Consider the following 23,770-nt stretch of genomic DNA (forward strand, 5'->3'; position numbering starts at 1 on the left):
GCTGTGTTTCCGAGGAGCTAGGATATTTTGGAGAAATGTACCTAAGAAAAAAAAACGTTTTTTATTTTTATTGGCCTTTCTGTAGGTACTTGAAAGCCCAAAAACACACCGCTCCCATATTCACGGATAGCTTCGACATTTTTATATAATTCCGTCTTTCACCTCTTCTTCCCATTCCGTTAGGAAACACCCTTAAGGTCTCAGCACACATATGGGATCGGAAAGGGATCGTAACCGTAACGCCTTTCGCCTCGCTGTCAACCAGGCGTCAACCTACCGTATGCACGTAACGAAAGCGTATCAGCAGCGCCTGTACGTCAACTCGGCTACGGCTAGGCGACACCGGCGTTACGCCTAAAAATGGCAAATACGGCAAGTGGTAGCAGGCAGAGACGTAAGCGCGGACGGGGAGACGTAAGCGCGGGGACGGAGAGACGTAAGCGCGGGGACGATGAGCCGTTAGCGCTGCAATTGCAAGTTCGGAGCCTGTTCCGAGGGGAGGCGATTACGTTACTATTCCGATTAGTGTGCGTTGCAGTAGGGAGTTTAATACAAACCATTCTGAACGGCTCGAGGCGATACGGTTACGATCCTTTTCCGATCCCATATGTGTGCTGAGACCCTTATCCTCTGTTAGGCTGCGTGTCCACCGTAGATATGCAATATGATATTATGCAAGGATGCGTAGCGAGGGATGTCTTTGTAAAGAACCAATAGTATCGCTTCATTTACCTCGCGTCCGCGTCGGTTAGCACAGCTCTGATAGAAACGGCTCAATTACGGTGCTAGATTTGTTCGAGGTATGTATGCGAGGAATGTGTGCTATTAAACATAATAATTTTAGACGATAGAAGACATCTTCGAAACGCATCCTCGCACCACAAATTCTTCTCGCACAGCTAGACATCCCCGCACGATATATTTTCCTCTCACGTCTCTGGTGGAAACGCAGCCTTATGGCTGGTTCACACTTTGATTAGTGCGAGTGCAAGTGATTAGTGCAGGTGTTTAGTAACTACGTGTGGACAGCGACTGTTTAGTGCAAGTGTTTAGTAGGCTGTGTAGTAAAGTGAATAGAAGCGTGTTCTATTTTTTTGCGAGTGGACTGCGAGTAGCCACGTCCCGCGCGCCCTCCCTCCCCTCACTCGCAGCGTGCCTGCCACTAAACACGTCTGGACAGGAGTGTTTAGTGTTTAGTGTTTAGCGTAGTGTGTAGCGTCGCACGCGGCACGCTTGTTGTTGTACAAAATGGCATTCGCACTAATCACCTGCACTCGCAGTGAATTGGACACTACTCGCACTACACACCTGCACTCGCACTAATCACCTGCACTCGCACTAATCAAAGTGTGAACCAGCCTTTATGGTCATCGTTGGGCGCCTCAATTTCCAAAAAACCTTATTGGTAATTTCTATTTTCTATTTTAATAATATGGTGTTGGTTTCAATTAAAATAAAAAAAGTAAATGTAAATTCCATGAGCAGAATCAGGCAATGAAAGAATAATGATATAGGAATTAAAAATCTCCTACTTAAAAAATTTAGCAATAAAAAATATATATTATGCTCTGAGTAGTTGCAGAAAATTATTGTTAGTTACGTGGTTAAAAATTTTTCTTTATCCTCCTACATAAAATATTTGAACAACATATTTTATTTTTATTTACATATTTATTTAATTATCAAGTCATGTTATGTAAATATAATTTATGTTCGAGGTATGTAATTAAAGTTCGGTACCAAGTTTTGAATAAATAATTTAAATTTGATTCAGTCACTTTGTTTTTAATGTAAGCGACATGTAAGTAATGTTAAGTGAATGCGCAAAAACCGTAAAATGAAACGTTTTGGTTGTCAAAAGTTTTCCATGATTTCTCATAGATGGCATTGATATTATAGATTGAGAGAACATGAACGCACCAATAGCATTGAGCTATGTGTCCGACAGTGCCCGACTTTCGTGACGTCATTATTTCCACGTTGGAAGCTGTCTCGAACTGTCATGTTTTTATAGCGTTTTATTTACTTCGGAGTAATGTTTTTCTAATAAATGGTGCTAAAAATCAGTGATTTATAATCTACATTTATTAAGGATAATAAGTAGTGCTAAATTAAAACAAATTTTTACAAAAATCATAATGAAATGGAAACGTCGAAATCATGACGCTTGTTAACGAAGATATGAATAATTTCTTGGAATATCTCTCCAGGAATGACCAAGAAGTAAATACAGGAACATTTGACTATCACAAAATGGATAGCTTTCAGCAGAATATGGTTGGTAATTACCATTTATTTGATAACTTACACTATTTTCAGGAATCAGCAATGTCGCAGTCGTTTATTGATAACATATCATGACTCGTTTGTACAGTGAACACCGAGCGTCAGATAATAGTGAAATGTGTAGTGTAAATTGTGAAAGGAATCGAGCGAATTATTAGACGCGCAGTTAAGCAATGAATTTTGGACGGGCGTAAGCCGTAGAACAGCTTTCGTGGGACTATGCCCCTACTTTTACCGTTATCCGTTCATTTTGTTATTGGATCGGACGTGGCTCGCGCGCCGGTGCCATATATTGAGTCTCTACGTTTTTCCTTATCTAATTAGTATTTAACGTGCCTCAGTACGGAAAACGGATTTACTCCGTCAGTGTCGCGGTAGAAGCGCGAAATTATATGTGCGAGAACCCGGCGTAACGCAACACGTAAACAAGTTATAGTGCTCACGGCTTGCTTGCCAGCTAGGCACCATGCGGTCGCTCTCTTAGCCATATGTCAGCTGGATATTCAACAGTGTTTTTCAGTTTCTTAACAGAAAATATATTAAGTTATCAGTTCTAGTGAACATAACTTGTGAAGACACTCTTGTAGAATATCTGTGTGGTTTGTTTGGTTACGTTGGATTTAATGTGTTGATGTAATATCCATGCAAATTTATCCTTCAAAATGGATAAGAAACTAGACCTTTTATCATTGTTTGAGGTAATCCACTTATTTCTTCTATTATTCAATATAACTCTTGGAGTTTATAGATAGTTTAGGACTATACTTGTTTATGTTTAAATTAAATTTTACACAACAATAGTCAGACTTTTTTAAAGATCTAATAGGAATTATATAATGACAAACATTTTACTGCTTTAAACCAGTTAACATCATGCTGCACTTAATTTTATAAACCACTTTTAGCTAGATACTTATGTGACTTATGGGTAAAAATGTTGTTGAGGGCTTTGTTGGTTAATTTATATTTTCAATTGTTAATAAAAATTGTAGAAAAGGGGAAGCAAGTTAAATAACCTTATTAAATTATGCATAAAATGCATCACCTTTCACTTTATATCTCAAAGTAAAAGTATGAAATGAAAGTAAATTTCATGTAACTAAGTAAAAGGTGCTCTGAAACTGCTTTGCTTATTAATAAAAAACATCCATATACTTTTAAAACATATTTTATTATTTTCTCTTACATATATTTTTTTATGTCTTTAGTATACAGAAAATAATTTACATAAAATAAGTATAAATCTGATAATTTCGTTTTATTTTCGTAACAAGAAAACGTAATTAAGAAGATCATAATATTGTGATAAATTACATCATTAACTAATTGCAGTGAATCTTAATAAACTAGTAATGTATGATAAATTTAACTATATCAGATCATTATGAATAATAGTTTTTACCTGTATGAATATGAGTTTGTTTAATGGATGAGTTAATAATATGTAATAACTAACAATCAATTGCTTTTTTCAGTGTTTTCACTATTGTTGATATTATTCTCTTATTTTGATATTATACACAAAGTTTGATAACACAAATATGTCCACATAATACTTAGTTTAAACAGCTTCTCTATTTTGAAATGTACAACATAATATATTATAGTGTAGTAGATACAATTTATTTTAAAAATAATTTTGTATAACTGATTTTTACAATGAGTTTATAAATACCATTAAGTTCTCTCAAAGTATATGATGAATTATCTCGTATTAGATTATGTCTGTATATCCCTGGTATTCTTAAAGCAAAACAAAAATTGTTATAAACGTGACCATAATGCCCATAATCTGGAACAATATGTTAATTAACCATCACTAGATATTATATCCAATTAGTTTCAGTTTAAATTCATAATACCATTGTTTACAGTCTGACTCCTGGCAGACGTCAACTGATGATCTTCTAGAGAATATATTCTCTCTAGAGCAGGGCTCATTGGACTTCCTCGGGGAGTCTATGCCGGACTTTAACCTGTGCCCTAACAATGTATCGCAGCCAGAAGGACTTAGTAGTTCCAGTTCGGATAGTGGTGTGTCCACAGATCAAACGGAATTGTGAGTTTATTTATAATTATTAGTGTTGTTTGTTTGTTGGTGATCTGTTTCATAAATAACTAGCTATGCCCTGCAGTTTCAACCGCGTAGCTCCACTTCTGTTGGTCTTAGCGTGATGATATATATATAGCCTTCCTCGATAAATGGGCTATCTTACCCCAAAATAATTTTTCAAATCAGACCAGTAGTTCCTGAGATAAGTGTGTTCAAACAAACAAACAAACTCTTCAGCTTTATAATATTAGGCTAGATTTAGTATGATTATTTAGGAAAAGTGACAGGAGGCAATGTGAGAGGAGCTTTTTAAATGGTTAAGTTTGGAAAAATATAAGTTACACATAGAGAAGAAGTAATTATAATTTCTTGCATATTGTGTACAATAAAGATGAGATGACATGTGATGTAAACACACATTTGAAAACTTTCGCTTATTTCATAGAAATAATTGGCTGATTAAGCAAAAATTATTGCTTAATCTTGGAGTGCTGAGTGCTGACTTGGTTATATGGTTCTTCATGTTATATTATGACAAAGAAATGTTTGTTCTACTTAGATTGAGTAATCATTTTAAATACAACATTTGCTAAATGCATTATAGTCTGTAGCAAGTATAACAAACTAAACAAGCTTAAATAGCTGATGGTTATTATTGATCTGTGACCAAATGAATGCACCATTTAAAACCCATTGTCAAATGGGTCATATTTCGTTGATAATATTGTGAGCGTCACATAAGCTTCCTACACGCATCCTAATAAAAATTACTAAACAATTGTTGCTATGACACACTTATTATCTCAATAACAGCATTAAAACTGCACTGGCATGTGTCAATTTGCACTTTATACACTGTTGAATCGTGTCACATAAAAAGTAAACATTTTTTAAGATGATAAATTGCCCAGTGATGTAAGTTATCATTAAACTCAACCTTACTGCTTGACCTTTAGATCTAAGCTTGCTTATTATGTAAAATGGTATGCAAATCTTATATAGTGAGATTTTTCCAAGTAAACTATTCACGATGTTTGACTTGGACGAGTAACGAATTCTATACGCCTTTTCTATTCGTATTACAGTAAAAATAGAAAAATTTATCATAGTACAAACTTTGAGCTCAATACATTAAAAATAGGTAAAGTATTTATATTTATTATTTAAAAAATTATAAAATTAAAAAACTTTTACATAATAATATGATGTTTAAAATTTAAATGATATCATAGTATTACACAATGCAGTGAATCACATATATAGCGTAATCAGGAGGTACATGCGAACCCATGTTTGTTAAAGGAATAAATGTATAGAGCATGCGAGTATTGGATGCTGGTTTCTTAATCATATTGTTGGATCTACATATGAAACATTTTGTTCATAGATAAAATAATTGTGATCTGCATTTATGTAAATTATGATTCACTAGACCAATTGAAAAAATATCCTCTTTATATCATCATCATCATCATCATCATCATCATCAGCAGCCCATATACGTTCCCACTGCTGGGACACGGGCCTCCTATGAGGGTACAGGCCATAATCCACCGCGCTGGCCAAGTGCGTGTTGGCGGATGACACATGTCGTCGAACTTTTTAATTCTTCGACATGTCGGTTTCCTCACGATGTTTTCCTTCACCGTTCGAGCAGTGGTGATGTTACAACATGCGCAGATAAATTGAAAAATCAATTTAATTCCTGCGCGCTCGCCTGGTCTCGAACCCCGGACTTATCGATTCGAAGTCCGAGGTCTCACCACTGAGCCACCACTGCTCTCACTCCTCTTTATATGGAGGTTTCATATTCCTTATTATTAGAATATTGTAGATATATTTAATTTGTATATTCTTATTATAATAAGTAAACTAAAGTGCAACGTAACTATAGATTACCGTGGGAACGCCGAATTTATATGCAAATCGATTGCATTTGTTTGCATTATTTTTCTTATTTCTTAACATAAATTAAACATTTCTATTCAGAAAGAAGTTAGAATTCCAATCACACCTGTCGGTATGCATGACGATGAATCACTTGAACTTAAATAAGCTAACGGTATTCAAACCAAGTGCTGGGCAGGTCTATAGCCTTTATGTACATATTTTTTTTATACATCCTCAAGTTAAAATGATGTTTTACGTATGCCGAAAAATGTTTAGCTTGCTCTAATTACCCATAACTTTAAAAATAACTGTATGATTGCACCTTAGAATATTTTTGAACTCATTTTAGGACTATGTAATTAATAACAATAATTAAATTATACCTAATTAAATCAATATTATTACTAAGCGACATCAAATAATCTCATGATTAAAAAACGCAACTAATCATGCAATCACTTCTAAGTAGGAAAGTCATTAGTAATATCAATTAGTATACGTATTGAAACCTGAATAGTATGTCCTACTTTGTTTAGAATTTTAAGCGTTTAAATTAACGTAGAGAGATATGTAGGATATGGTAAGCATTCTCATAGAAATATTTAATTTTATACGGTCAGATTCAATTATTCTCGCTTTGCAATTTCGTACTACAGTCTTATGCATATGTTTTGAAATAATCAAGTCTCTGAATTAAAGAACTTACATTACATATTTAAATAAAGTGTCGCTATTGCAACAATCGATATGACATCGAGGTCACTATGTTATCTTGAAATACCTATACGTATCAACTTGCTAGTCATATCTTCTCTATCTTTGTTACAATATAATATTCTTTTCTTCACCAGACCTTGATATCATAATTTTGTTGTTGAGTTATAATGGATTGTGGATGAATTTATCGATATTTTTCCATAATTGCCCCACTAATGATAGTAATACAGGGAGTTTAGATGATGACGTTGCATGTGATATATATAAAGTTTACAATATGTATTAATATATAAATCTCGTGTCACAATGTTTGTCCTCAATGGACTCCTAAACCACTTAACCGATTATAATAAAATTCGCACACTATGTGTAGTTCGATCTAACTTGAGAGATAGGATAGTTTAAACATGTAGGTACCACGGGCGAAGCCGGGGCGGATCACTAGTATGTATTATAAAATGATCAGGTTCAAGGCTCGATGTCACTTTCTAAGAGCACATCTTATCCTCATTCCCGCCGAAAATCAACAGGTTTTAAACCAGTTTTCTTTTTTGGGCATTATCGAATACGCTATATTTTATGTTAGTTATGTAAATGTACGTAAGTTAGATATTTGAAGAACGAGTTTTATTCTCGTTTTTATTATAGCGCTTTTATACAATTTTATTTCGATATAATTTTTACTTATAGCTTTTACCAATTTTCTTCCTTATTGTTTGCCTTCGCTTTGTCGTATATGGATTCGCTTCCTGGGCAAGTCAACTGTTACTTATGGTGTTCTTACAAGCATGCAACTCACCTTGACGAAAAGGGAAATGTCAAAATACGAGCAAGAGTGAAAATTGTGCATCGAAGAAATAACGTTGATATCGAGCGTATTAAATTAACAATTTACTTTTTCATAGTTCATTATTGATATCCATGCTTCGCGGTATCGATATGTTTTCAAGGAATTACCTACTCACCTAATATTTATGTAACTACTAAAAATGTGCGTAGTAGAGGTAGCATTGAATATTGAAAATTAATAAAAGCGAAAATAAACTAACATACATAATACATATCACATATCTTCGATCTTAACTTATTGCCCTAAATATGTAGGTTTGTCTTAGTTTAATGTCCAGCGTATTTTTTAAATAAATACTTTTGTTTTAGCGACTTCGAACAACAACTATCGCCGTTCCTCATACAGAATTCATGCGACGAAGATGTTAATTCAGCGAACCTCGAGCCCATGAGTCCCGGCAACGCTCAAGATGTGATCATACAAAACACTAGTGACGCCTCCAACAGTTCCACGGACCAAGATGCCTTCGATATATTGGACTTCGAACAGAACGTGGTACCAAGCTTCATCAATGACAATACATTCCATAGTCCAGGTTAGTTTGTACAAGTGTTTATAGCTTACAAGCCTTGGTTTAGTTATTTCGTAATACATATTTTTATGTTGTTTGTCTTTAATTTCGATTAAGGTTAAATATGCCCTTTGTTTTTAAATGTTAAGTAGGTCAAAATGTGTTTTTGAGACTTAATTTTGTCATCACAGAGGGAAATATAATATAAATACAAGTAAACCTTACACATACCTAATAATCGTGATAAAAAACAATAACATAATAATTACGGGGTTTGTCGTCATGACTAAACCGTGAAGGCTGCTACTGCAAAATATATTTGTTCGTTTTCCATTGGTCGGTAGTGTCTGATGCAACCATCAGTGACTCAGACTTTACAATACACCACGTTTTTATTGGCATATGGCAATAGTATTAAAATATTTGCAATGTATGTTGGCTGACTACTGTAGCGTTTCAATACAGATATTTTAATGCTAAGAATTACGTAAATGTATTATTTAACAGACGAGATTTAATTGAAAATAGTACATGGACGATCTTTATTAACTTTACTATTAATGTAAAATAAATCATCTTGTTACACAATTAGTGTTAGTATTTACCAAGCAATGAACACAATAAGTCAATAAATCATCTTTATGCATTTCATTTATGAATTCGATATCGCATTATTGCTAAAGTCTTTTAGAAATTTTATAATGTTTCCTACCTGTATAGCAACCGGAAAACAGTAAAAATTTAATATCTAAATGCCAAAAGATAAATTTATTAGTAAGCAGAATTATCTTTATTGTATTTTGGCCTCTGAAAGATATCGCGACGCTAAGTTTTGATAAAGATATCCGTAGAAGGTTTTTGGTGTTATTACACAGCGTGAATAGGTTATAATGTTATTAAACACGTGCACATACAACGAAATACGTGACTGGGAAATGTATGTAAATATGCTGCAGCTAACTGCTTAAACCGTCAGTTTCATTGATAGCCTAGGCTCTCTATTAAACAGCGATGTTTTATTGACTGCGTGAACTATACATCGTAGAATATTACATTTAATAAATTGACTGGCTGACAAACGTATAATAATAATGGTCTCGGAAATTGAAGTAACTACTTACTATCATATTATCATAAATAGAGAACCATCTCTTCAAACAAGAAATGTTGTAGATAAGCGGAACAATGAACAACTATGTATAATCTTAAATGAAATGCTACAAAAACATACTTACCTGAACCTGAATAAGCTACCATATTAAATGGTTATCTTTCTATTATGATTAAAAGTATTTCGCCATTGTTTTAGGAAAAGTAGCTAGAAAACGGCGCATGTCCAACACCCCACAAGTTGCAGTACAACCGAAAGTCCTCAAACCGACGATCAAGATTCCGGCCACGTCAGTGCAAAAGCCACAGCTAGTTGTTAAGGCGCAACCCCAGAAACCCCTCAAAGTTGCCAACGTACAAGTCATAAACCCCCAGACTAAAGTGTATTCCAAACCAGTTGAATCGGTAGCACCACAGAGGAGAGTTATAAGAGTAGCTCCCATGGCTGGCAACCCCAGATCGATATTATTGCCAGTGACGATAAAGGACATGAAGGATTTGAAGTCGATCAAGATAATAAATGCCGCGGATTTGAAGAACGCCTCGAATATCAAGATCGCGGCCGCCAACTTGCTGTCGCAGAGCAAATTGCAAGACTTCAAGGATGCGAGGAGCGATTGTGAATATGATCCTAATAACGGTGAGTTTTACAATACTACTAAAAATTCTTAAAAACTGAATTCAAAGAGTTATGTTTCGTTATATTCTTGGACCTCTGTCATTTTCTGTTCAGAAAATGGTCAATACTTAATTCATGGAAAGTATGCTTATGTAAACTTTGCAGGATTTCATAGTGTTATAGTTTTAATAGTGTAAGCTGTTCTTGTGAAGAGAAAAGTGTAGTTTGTCAAAACATTACTTTTCTCCACATCTATTCTCGGTTACTCATAGCATGTTTATGTTTACGAAATGGGGTTTATTAATAATAAATCAGTAATTTGGGCAAGCCAATCTGTATGCGTTCCCGCTCATTGGTGTCAATTGTTTTATCTATGTGCTGCCCATTTATTGTGCCGTTATGTTGATGGGTCATTGCACTCGCATACAATATTACCTTACGTCAAGGCCATACTTGTTAAATTTATTCGTTAGTTTGTAAAAAAGATTAGCATATCTTTACCTAAACGATTAAATAAAATTGATGCGGCGTGCATCAATTTTTTTAATCGTTTAGGTAGTTGATGACTTATCAAAAGTATGGTGAAATTGTTTTTGTTATTTACATTTTCCTAAACCATGGCTTAGGAAAATGCTGAAAAGGCTTTTTAATTTTTCCAACCTTCCGCGTCGCTTTGCTCGTCTTCTTTCTGCTTGTCCGCACTAATCTTTGTAACGTAACGCTATTATAATGGGACTATGATTGGATAATTAAAGGATTAATAGAGCGACATATAAAAGACATGAATTTTTTAAAAGAATAAAAAAAAAAGCGGGATACGAACCCGCGACTTTCGCCTTGCCGCGGCTGGTGCGATTTTTCTATACTTTAAACATTTCTCATATTCATTTAAATAAAGCAAATGTTTTGCCATAAAATTAAACATGACGTTTAATCTAAAAATATTTAGGATCCCATCGCAAAACTCGTAAAACTAGATGTCCACGCGAGCGAAAAGCTAGTATTTGATACATATTGCGCAAAGTGGTGAATGGAGTCATAAGTTGTCGGTTTGAAATTAAAAAGTTGATGGCCGATGTTTAGAAAGCGTAAAACACTTCCATTGTTTCATTTCAAGTTTAAATGTCTTATAAAAACCAGTTTTACATCTAATTATTATGATCAATTAATGACGTCGATTGATGACGAAGTAGGTAATAAAATAAAATATATGCCAGCTACTTATCTTGGTACTCATGTTAACTAATTAACAGTTGTTAAAATAAATAGTTACAAATAAAGACTGGATGGTAGGTAATCCGTTTGCTTATAAATTATTTAACATCTAAATTTTCAACTAAATTATATGAAAACATTATTTTACAACTCTTCGGACCGATTTCTCATAAAAGTTAAATATCTCAGTTGTGAATAATGTTTTTGCTATCATTTGGACTTTTTGTATTAAACAGACTTTCTATGAACTTGGCTATTTGTTATATTTCTGTCGTTAACTTATCTAATATCTTTCATAAGTAAGTTTTCTCTTGTCTCATTTCTATACAATCTTTCGAAGAAATATAAATTGAATACATACTTATTACTTACCCATTTCTTAACGCATTATTATGATTTATTATGTTGGTGAAATAACATTTTCTAGATATAGCTTGGAATAATAAGGCCTTGAATTTATTTTATCTAACTAGGTTAGCGAATTATATCAATGTTAATTGCTTTCTTTAGTCTTGTTTTCGATTGTACAGTGTTGATTTCTGATATTAGCGATATTTTTCAGTTCATTTAGGTGTTCCATAAATTGAATCAAAATCCTGTCAATTATTCGCATGCTTATTTCGCATTTAAGTATATGAAATGAAAGACAAATGTGGTGTAAATTACGCATCTGTTAAACAGTTAATGTGTGCTTAAATCACATACAAAAATTTAATAACCGTAAATCGGTACTGTCCCGTAATAAATCGGCCAATTAAATAACGCTTGATGGATAAAAAATGTTGATAAGGTCATTTAAACATATTTTGCATTTTTTCCAAGTAAGAATGACTAATCAATTGCGACCTACAGCAAAAAACTTTCATCATAACACAACGTTTATACTTCCAACGTGTAGGATTTTGCATCTTTATGAAAGGACAGTTAAAATCTCATGTATTTCCTTAGATGACTCAGGCAGCGATCGGAGCGATGACGAAGATCAGAAGGAGACGCAAATAAGTGACGGTCGAAATGGCTATCCCCGTCTCGTTCTAACAGCCGAAGAAAGGAGATTGTTGGCGAAGGAGGGCATCACTCTACCGACGAGTTATCCGCTCACGAAACATGAAGAAAGGGAACTAAAGAGGATACGCCGCAAGATCAGGAATAAGATTTCCGCGCAGGATTCGAGGAAACGCAAGAAGGAGTATGTCGATGGGCTAGAGGATAGGTGAGGATTATGTTATATTATATTCTTAGCTCTGTCTTTCAATAAACAAGTTCAAAAAATTGAAACAATATCCAAAAACATTTCAAAACTTTTTATTTTTCTACTTTTTAATTTTTATACTACAACAATTAATGTTAGCAAGCGAATATAATGGTTCAAATGGTTGCATTATAATTTTCCAAAACACCTGTGTTTAATAAAAAAAAACTATTAGTCTTTAAAAGTTATTCTGTTTTCGTGTCATGGGAAAACGTATTATAAAGTATTTTGACACGCTATTTAATTTTAGGGTTAAACAATGCACGGCCGAAAACCAGACCCTAATGAGGAGGATAAAACTGCTTCAGTCACAGAATCAGTCCTTATCGCAGCAACTTAAAAGATTACAGGTAAAATTTTATTTATATTCACACTTGATACATACGAAAAAATAGTTATTTTTTATCATTTTATCATAAAAAAACAGTGTAGCCTTAATTAAATTTTTTAAAACAAGTAATAACAAACCAGAAATTGGAGCGGGCGAAGTAAAAGTTAGAATTAGTTTATTTGAGTAAATATAAAATATGTTTTTCACACGTCGGCGCGGCGTTGATATAAAAGGATCTATTGAAATAATTGTGTCTAATTTCGTACAAAATAAAGGATTGTTGTCGTTGAGTTAACTCGAGCATACTATACTTTCAATAGAAATGTTCGTCAATTGAAACTTTATATTTGTTTCGTCAGATTGCAAAACTTTTTGTCTCGCTATTGTTAAATTTGGATTTCAGTTTGTCTACTTCCTCAACTGAGTTTGAATTTCATTGATGTAATATTCAGAATTCATTTACGTAAATTTATATAAACTGGAGATTGGTTTCGATTTCGAGGTTTACTGAAGTGAATTGATTAATTTACTTATACAATAGTTAGCAAAGAACATTTTCATCTAAAATTTAATCTGATTGTTCGTAAATGTTGCTTCTTAATTTAAAAAGGGCATTAAATAATTCTTTATAGATGATTTTGTTTTAATCCGTGCACTAGTGACGAGCATGTTATGTCTGTACTATGTAGAGAAATAAAACATGCCAAAATATTCTAACGATCTTGTTCATAATTACGACTATGAACAAGATCGTTAGAATATTCATTTAATATAGAGTAGGTGCAGATTTTTCTAAAACTTTTTTGTACTACACATTCTGAACGTTCTCAAACATTCCAGAAGATGTTCCCTGGTGTGTGCTCAAACCACCTCACCACCGGTGGCATCACATCACCTCTCTTTAAACCTCACATTCTAGAACATTCTCGAACACTCTCAAACTCTCTCGAACATTCTCGAACACTCTCGAACATTCTAGAACATTCTCAAACATTTTAGAACATTCTAGGACATTCTCGAACATTTTAGAACATTCTAGAACATTCTCGAACATTTTTGAACATTCTAGGACATTCTCGAACATTTTCGAACATTCTAGAACATTCTCGAATATTCTAGAACATTCTCAAACATTTTAGAACATTCTAGGACATTCTCGAACATTTTAGAACATTCTAGAACATTCTCGAACATTTTTGAACATTCTAGGACATTCTCGAACATTCTAGAACATTCTCGAATATTCTAGAACATTCTCCAACATTCCAGAAGGTGCTCACGGGCGTGACCGCGAGCGGCGCGCCGGGCAAGGCCCAGCCGGCCACGTGTCTGCTGGTTCTGTTGCTCTCCGTCGCGCTCGTGGCGCTGCCGTCGCTGAGACATGAACGGCACGGGCACGGGCAAGCGCAGATGCAAGTACCGGCCAACTCGCCGGCTATCACTCGAGCACTGCTGTCCGCTACCAATAGTGAGTTTATATGTTTAATACTAAAAAACAGTGTGTGTGCCGAGCACATGTGTCAGAAGTGAAACGTTGGTAAGATTCTTAGATACCAAAATCGTCGCCTTACTCCATGAAGTGCTATGCTTAAAGATGTTTCACTTCAATTCAATCAAGGTATTAAAGAAACATTTTTTCACATTATTGACGTTTTAGGAATAATATTCCTTGCTGTTTGAGTCGATGTAATGAAACGTTTCACTTTAACATGAAAACTTACTATCTCTTAAATGCGGACAACACATTTACTGTGACCATATCTTGGCAAATTTTCATGGCAAAAAGGGGCATGGACGGAAAAAATAAATAATGTTCATTTAGCCACACAGCCAGAAAAGCAATGCAGCCGTAAAAGTATTAATAACTACGAAAAATGAATACTGGCCTGTCACCTGGTCTCGAACTTTCGACTTTTTAATTGGTACTAATTTATCATTATGATAGTAGTAGATAATAGAAAAGTTCATTTTAAGGGTCATCTAGCCGGCCATCCAAAGACAAGGGTATAAAAAGAAATATTTCGTTAGTGATTCCGATATCTTATAATTCATTAAGTATGCTAATCAAGATAGATACGACCAACAAACAAAAACTCATTCACATCCGTTTACCAGATCCTAAGTTACAGACATAATATTATGTATTATAGTGATAATAATATATTTATTTATAGAACAAAGTTATCTAATCGTATGCATGTAATACTTGTAATATTTTAAGGTTATAAAACAATATACGTTTTCGTCGTTACGATCAATGTATCTTCTATATTTAAATGTCTTGTGAACTATACATTGAAGTTCACATTGTTAAGTTGTATACATTTGTATTACCCTCTAGCCTCTATGGTGTTGTCATTTCCTCCATTACCAGTGTTTAATACAATATATCAAATATGTAGTTCCTATATATTTTTGGATATTAATTAAAATACCCTGTTTTTTTTTTTAATTAAAAGCACCACTTAAAATTGATCAAGTCGCCTGAAAGCTTATTGCCATTAAGCGCACACACACACACACACTCGACTCAAGACTTTTGTAATTAATTAGATAGCACACAAATTACTTTTTGCACTATTCATGATATTTCTTTTCATTATGCAAAATGTTTGATGGTATTTATTACAAAAAATACAACCGTTATTATCAATTTAAAATTTGTATAATATATTTAAATTATTGAAATGATATTGGGATATAAATATACCAACAACTAATTGAGTATCATTTATAAACAGAAATTTATAGATAGGGCAAAAAATAAACACAATAAAAATATTTGAAGTAAAAACTTTAGCGGTGTTCATTTTAAAAGTAGCTCTTATTTCAAGAATTGAATTTAGAAGGGAAACTATGACCAATGAGTTATTCCGTGATCTTTCAACTGTAAAGTGAAAGGCAGACTTCAGTGGAGGTCCAATATATTCGTAACTGTTTAACTTCGGAGTGCAGAAATTCGCAGCGAAACATTAAAAGCATTTTCCAAAGCTGTGCAGATTTAAACTTTCTTTTGAGGGCAAATTGTTTTAATGTGTTACAGAATTATATATGAATAATAGATTTTTTAAGTATTATTTAATTTAAATAAAAAGGCTAAAAATAAAAGTGTTTTATGTTTGTTTGATATGTTATCTGGATTGGTTTATCATCCCTCGATAATTCGTTTCATTAAACAAGACTATTGACATTTAAAAACAAACCACACAGGTTAAAAAGCAAGTTTTCGTAAACCGTCTGAAAAACACTTACGTAATAAAACTGATAACAGCTGCAGCAATTACGCAAACGAAAGTTACTATCACTCGACCGAATCGTCGGCTTATCTAACCACTCCAAAAACTGTGATAGTTTTTATATTTTACTTTGAATATTTTATCTCAATAGATTCAAATATTTATGTATATTAAGCCGAATTTTAAATTAGTGGAATAGAATTACAAGCTAAAATATTGAATTTGGTAGACTTTGATTGTTAATTATGTAAAATTTATATTTTACTTCATAACAAAATATAAATAGCAACGTACAATCGTACACATTTATTTTCATGAGTGCATGTGTTTCATTGCATTTGGTCGTTTATCAATTCATGTTGAAATTAGGCAACTGGCCCTTGTTATGAATACAAAAAAGATGCGGGTAAGCGGCGCCTAAAGTACATACATAAAAAGTGTATCTTTTAACTAAACGCGCGTCGGCAAGCAAGATAAGCTCTGATAAGCGTATCAAGTGCATAGTACTGAAACGTGATAAATAATCTATAAAATTAAATATTTATAATAACTCTCCCTTTTAAATAACAAATGGGGAATTAGGTACTCTTTTGTCACATACGTTTTTTTGCAACAGAATTATTAATTGTTTATTAAAGTTTTGTGACTTAGCACTTGCATTAGCACTTTTTTGAGAAAAATTTGATATTTCCTTGTTATGTTTAATAAAATAAAATTTTCTTTTCAAGCATACAATTAAACCTTTACAATGGTCCCGTACTAGATGTCTGCTTACTACGCTCTTCCATTGAGATACATCGCTTACAGTTTAAATTAGTACAGTAAAACTACATTTATCATTATGTATACATTTATTTATAAAAATTTGTCTAGTAAAACAAATTCACTATCCAAATATCTAACCATACACTTTCCAACAGAAATGGTGCTCGACGAGACCGTAATAGACGACGGCGAGTTCAACATGGAGGAGCTGATCACGTTCAACCGCGCGCACTCGGACCACGACTACCCGGCGGCCCGCGAGGCCCGCCAGCCCCCGCTACCGGCCGGCTACGTAGACCTGCCCATCGACGAGGACTGGCCACCAAACAAGAAACGCATGAAAACACACTTCGACTACGACGACGGGAAAGACTACCTCGCCCCCATCATCAAGGAGGAAAATTACGAGCACGTCAAAATAGAAGCGAAACTAGACAGGGAACTGAACGCTAACTTCCTCGCGGACACGCTCCTGGCCACCGGCCGCAAGATCGGCGAACTGCTCGATGCGTTCCCGCTCATTCCCGTCAAGAATGAAGATATACTTGTCGAAGAGGTGGCCGACTTTGATGGGAGAAATAATTCGGAAGTGAACAGTTTCGTCGTCAACGGGGCAATCAACGATATCTAATTTTGTAACGTCTTTATTAATGAATTATTTTATAGATTCTTGTTTTATTTTATACACGAAATATATAATATATGATATATGAGATCGATGAATTATTCCTTCGGTTAGCTACGGTTCCGATGTTTTCGTCCTATTGTGTAACTAGTTTTATTAAGATTTATTCGCGGTTAGAGTAAGTATTGAACGAATTGACCAAGCTTATATTTTGTCAAATTTTAATTTTTAAATTGTATATTTATTACGAGAGCATAATTAATATATTATTTGCAATAATTAATAAATACTAATTTTTTTCTATTTGTTTTAGCCTTTTCTTATAGTTGTAAGTTATATTTTAAGCATTTGTTATATTTCGGTGCAATTAAGCGTAAGTTCTGATCTTCAGTGTTATTTACATTTAGTAATAAGAATCTAATCAAATAAGTTTGTATTGTGTACGCGCGTACATTTGGTATTGTGGCGATACACGAGAACGTTGTATTTGGAATGTCAATGTTATTTGAAATAAATCGTGAGAATATATTGATGCTTTTATTTTTCTTACACACACACCTTGAATTAAAAATCAATATGGTTTGAAAAGGGTTTGAAAAATAAAATATACTGAAAATGTATCAAAAATAATAGGTAGTAATATTGTCATAGGTAGGATGATAGGTTGGTCATATATCATATATATTAGGTATGTTTATCATTACCTATGATCATTATTGAAAGTAAAACACGACTATAATTTCACTGGTTTTCTTCCATTTGTATGCCAGTACAGCTGTAGTGAAAATAAAAATAAATACATTCTTACAAACTTTCGTCATACGACAACAATAGTATTGGTATTCCTATGTTTGCTAGGTATGATTCGATTCGTCGCGGAAGAATTCCAACCATTACCCGCGGCCTTATCATTAAAACGGCTCGACAGAACACTGTGGGGTTTTAGTCGGTAAGAATCCGACATAACCCAAGGCTCCTTCCCCGGGGGCCGTGAGTATCTATGTAAGATAGTATGATTATAATAATTAGTGGCCTATGTCATAAACTGTGGCCCGTGGCTATGCTCTACAGGGACAGGCTGATTAAGCTTAAAATAATTATGCCCACAGACCAAATCTGCAATTTTTATGCTATTGCATAGCTTCTATCGCGGACCTTGAGAGCGAAAAAACCTCACGCTCCCCACTCCGACGGGCGGAGGTGTGGCTTGAAGGCATAGCATGCAATAGCTTTACCTCGGCAGTACCGAGTGCCACACGTCGTTTTTTGAAGTTATACTTCTTTTGGCGCGATGGAGAAAAATGATGAGAGTGAATTTTTACGAAGCGCGCGCACACCGACACCTAAATTTAACAGCATGAAGTTAGTTCTAGGTGGTATGAAAATTGATAACTATGTTCAAGTTGTACCTATATTCTAGTATTTTCTCCATACGCCAAAGAAGTATAACTTCTAATGCACATAAGTACACACACTTTTTTTTTTTCTTTTTGGCTATAGCTAATAAAATATAAGCTTACAACCAATTTTTTCATCATATTGCGTTCAATGTTGCCAGTTTCAGATGATTTACTTATAGTACAGGATACATCGCCCATTTTTGCAAGTGACTACAGACTATCAAGCTGATTTTCCGTTTGTAGCTTTATTTTGATGAGACACCGAATAATTTCGTGTACGAAACTCTCGATTGTGGTAGCTAACAGAGATAACAAGGATAACATTTTTTGATTTGATGGTTCTCAAATATTTATTACGCAATTTGTAGGACAATATGTCTGTTGAATTATATAAACATTAACTAAGTGAAAACAAAAAAATCAGCTTGTTAGTAATCATTTATGATGACCTCGTTATCGATACACTTTGGAAAGGGGGACTCTTTGAACAAACCATAGATTTTGTAGGACAAATATTTTTTCGAATAATTTAGGTAATTATCTTGAGATTGAACAAAAAAAAATTCATTCAGTTAGTAATAAATATTTGAGAACCATCAAATCAAAAATTTTTATCCTTGTTATCTCTGTTAGCTACCACAATCGAGACTTTCTTACACGAAATTATTGGGCGTCTCATCAAAATAAAGCTACAAACGGAAAATTAGCTTGATAGTAGTCACTTGCAAAAATGGGCGATGTATCCTGAACTATTACTAATAAAATTAAGATATCTCTTACCAAGACGCTACTCCTTTAGTCGCTGCTCTCTCTGGGAGACTGTTTTTGTAAGTTTTCTAATTTAAAAAGGGAAGACAAATCCAAAAAAAAACTAAAAATAATTAAAATCCTGCCAGCTGTTTTCTAGAACCTCATCTTAGTGGTGGTTTCAAATCAATTATCTCTATATTTTATTCTATTACGGCAGATAATTTACATTTTAGAATAATAGCCTTTGTCAAGTTCTATTTTTTACAGGACGAATGTCCGCGACATTACCAGCCATTTGATTGATTTTCAACAAACAAGCATGTGATCAGTTTTCATCAGAATCTGTGTTCGTGCTAGACATTGCATATTTTTTATCTCTACCGGGAATCGAACCCGGTCGGTCACACATTAATAACTAAACAAGGAGGCGTTAGCAATTATGAGTCAAGCAAATCTGCCAAATTATGAGCTTATAAAAAAGGATGTTGACTGCGAGGCTATGAATGATTATTTGCAAGCATGTTTGCAAATGATTAAAACAAATATCTTATAATAAGCTTTATTTAATTATGAGTTAACAAATATTTTCGTATTTTTGAAAACATGTTGTGACCTTAACTGAATATAAGTTGAATTGCATACGCAAACTTTACACGTAATGAAAAAAAAAAAATAAACACTGAGGATTGTTTCTATAATAATGAATATTTATTTTATACTTAACAATAAGAATTCAATTCAGTTTCAAAAGCATCATGTATTATAATACATAAAGTTAATAACTAGAGCTCAAAAATCCATCTCGTGCGTCCTCAAGCCGACTGAACTTACTTAGTAAGCGAAATTTTCCAAATTATCATTTTAATTAACTACACAGTACACCGGAGCCGAGCGCCGGCCGACGAGGTGGAGCTTCCATAAATATTACAATCTCTTCCCAGCGAAGTCGAAGTACGAAACGAAAATCGGTGCTTTTTACAGGGTCGCCCTCGTTGCGGGTTCGATCAGTCGTATTATGGAAAAATGTACACAAGCGAGCAATCCATAAGTAAAGAATAAAATTATTATATAACATTATATATATTTGTAAGATAAATATGCTACATCGAGGACTGAACCCGAATATCATGCGGTCGCGAGCTGTGGCGTGTCCGAGCGGATCACAACACGCCGCGAATCATCACCACTTTACACAACAATATACTTTAAAATTATTAACACACGCTGAATTTAAACTTGTGTTAAGAGATCACACTTTTATACCCAATCTAATTTGATTATTCTATCTAGCAAATAGAAAGTAACAATTAGGTACGACTATGGTATTCAATAAGATAATGTTTCATTATACTGTAATCTTAATCACTGTAATGATTGTACAATGAATATTATGATCTATCAACGAGGAGAATACTTTTGTTTACAATAATTCATCAATAAAAATTAAAAAAACTTAAATTGCATGATTAAAATTTATCATAGACGCGGCTACCGCTATCTATATTTTCTCTAAAAATATGAAACGACACAACAAGATGTTTTTACTTCAAAAAACACTATAACATTACTTAGCTGAAATGAAATTCCTAATGCGGAGATACGATTTTGTGATGACTATGATATATTCAGAAATATCCACAAAGATGCCAATGTAAAGAGCGGAACGCTTACACGTCGACAAATCGCACGTTTCCGTCGGTGATAAATGCAAGCGACACCTTAGAAACGACAATATTGACTTACAACAATCACCAAAGTATACTTTTGATATCATACAGAGCTCGCTCACATTCACCACGATACTGGACTAGTATCCCATCACTGATCCCCATAAAACCTTAATCGAATCGATTCTTTGCGATTTCTGTCCAAGCAAAAATATACAAACGTTTTTCCTAAGCTGTACAATTTTTACACAATATAGCGCCGCGGGCCGTGTGGCCATGACGTCGATTCAATATATTTTTTCCAAATATTTTTAAGTATTTTGCGTTCGGTTTCATGGCCACAGCGGGCGGCGGCGGGACTGTTGAATTCAGTCTATTACGCTCCATTAATCTAAAACTGGATTGATGTAATTCAGTCCTTAAAGATAACAACGACGGCCATTCTTACACGATATTAAACATTTAGTACATAATATTTGGAACATTAGACACTGACCGAAGTTGCGATCCAATCGACTGAAATTTAACTCTATATGTAAATGATATCCAATCGTAAGGCCTACAAACTGAATTACAATACAAATTGACATGAGCCGAGGGTCTCGGTAGCAGTCAGCACAAGATGACATGTTTCAATCAGTCTTGTAGGAGTTGAATGCGACGGGGTTCACCGATTGAAACAAATTTATCATTTTAAACTATTGTAATGAATTTATACATAAATTATTGCACGCTATATATAAACATCCATTTTGAGTAATGATCGACGTATTATTCATACTCAGACCAACTTGTCATTCACAATCACACTGAATATTCCATTACATCTCGATAATTATTGCATGAAATTGCCTTTGACGTTCACTAAAACTAATTATTTAGGCATAAATACAGATAGGAAAGTAAGTGGCGGCGCTAGGAACGGAGCCGATTATGTTATTATGTATATGTATTTCGCACGAATTGAACTTATATAGACAATGACTAAATAAAATTACATCTACAATATGCATATCGCGTCGGTCGGTCGGCGCCCGCCCCTCCACACTTCATTGTACTGCAAATTGCGTCAGTAGCGTGAACGTGAATGATTTCCTACTACCTATGAACACGAGGGGATAGCTTAACAAAAATAAATAATACATTGAATAATGTAATGTAGAGTGAATATGCTTAATTCGCATTAGAATGAAATCGAATAATTTCAAATTATATCACAACCGGTGTGGAGGGGGGGGGGGGGCCGCAGCGCACGCGCCGGTACAATAGACACGAGTTCAACAACACACAAACTTATTATAGTCACGATATCATCTATGTTATGGTAATTTATTACTTATGTAACGTAACATTAAACACTGCATTCACAGAATTTATACTCAACTCATCGCAAGGGATCTCGAATGATCTGCATCTAAATGAAATGACGCGACATCTATCGTCACTATGTGCTACATGAGATGTTCGAATTTGTTCAGATGTTGGAATGGCTCTCATAGTTCGTGAGGTAAAAGCGATCTCGTGTCCCTAATGAAATCGAAATAAATAGAATCGTTGATTTCGGTGAAAATGAAAATAACTCGCTACGGACGGGAACACAAACATTTAAAACTGACAACCGCACCCGGGTACTTTTGCTATTTTGGGACTTGATACTATTGTATCCGTATGGTTAATACTTCTGTACAATTAAGGTGTTCTATTGACGGAATTGAACTAAAGAAATGAATTGTGAAACAAAATACCCCGATCGTATAAAAATTATGAAAATAAATTAAAATAAAATTAAGGCCACTTCAATAGTGTTCCTTTTCATTGACTAAGTTTTTTCATACTTGAGTATAAGAAAGTTTACGATAATTTTAACAGACGTATTAAAATATTGAGATATAATACAATAAGTGGTCGTTCAACCGGCAGACTGAACTAGCTGCCTTAAGTAGTTCGATTTAATAAATTTTGGTCTAAATTTATTTAAAGAGCATTATAAATTGCCAAAACGTATAACATTAACAATTTATTAATTAATATTATATGGCGAACATTGTAACTTGAAAGTTTTACTAAAATTCGATTTATTATTCTGTTTCCTCGTCATTTTTCCTACACATCACGTTAACATCAATGGTTACACATTGATTGAATAACGTATAAACAATTTTATCAAAAAAGAATAAATAAATAAGAATTTATAAAGTATTTTTGTGACGAAATGGAGATTTATATGAGTGACTGAATATCGCTGTTTGATGCATAAATAAGAATACCATTTAAACAAACTTTAAGTGGACAGTCTTGAGACAACAAAAATTGATATTTCAATACTCGACGTTTCCTTAGACGATGGCTTTAGCATAGTGAACAACACCTGATACATTAATTAAACCAATGTATATTTATTTAATATACAATAATTTAATATGAATGTTCGCGAATGTATAATATTACCAAAACTATTTCGTCTAATTAATGACATTTACATAAACACTTGAA

At 33.9% G+C, this 23,770-nt stretch overlaps 1 protein-coding gene across 2 annotated transcripts; it reads left to right on the top strand.

The window, feature by feature from the left end:
- The first annotated feature begins 1,951 nt into the window (after positions 1-1,951).
- Positions 1,952-17,988, top strand: LOC123698499 (cyclic AMP-responsive element-binding protein 3-like protein 1). Of its 2 annotated transcripts, none has more exons than XM_045645148.1 (8): positions 1,952-2,277; positions 4,161-4,345; positions 8,105-8,331; positions 9,617-10,057; positions 12,200-12,464; positions 12,754-12,853; positions 14,104-14,302; positions 16,991-17,988. In XM_045645148.1, the coding sequence occupies exons 1-8, from the start codon at positions 2,161-2,163 to the stop codon at positions 17,464-17,466; spliced, it is 2,010 nt and encodes a 669-aa protein (XP_045501104.1). In that variant the 5' UTR covers positions 1,952-2,160; the 3' UTR covers positions 17,467-17,988. The 2 variants fall into 2 exon arrangements, with proteins under 2 accessions (XP_045501104.1, XP_045501105.1); XM_045645149.1 differs by lacking the exon at positions 1,952-2,277 and adding an exon at positions 2,529-2,984.
- The last annotated feature ends 5,782 nt before the right edge of the window (positions 17,989-23,770 follow it).

This window comes from Colias croceus, chromosome 16 (assembly GCF_905220415.1).
Source record: "Colias croceus chromosome 16, ilColCroc2.1".
NCBI classification, from domain to species: domain Eukaryota; kingdom Metazoa; phylum Arthropoda; class Insecta; order Lepidoptera; family Pieridae; genus Colias; species Colias croceus.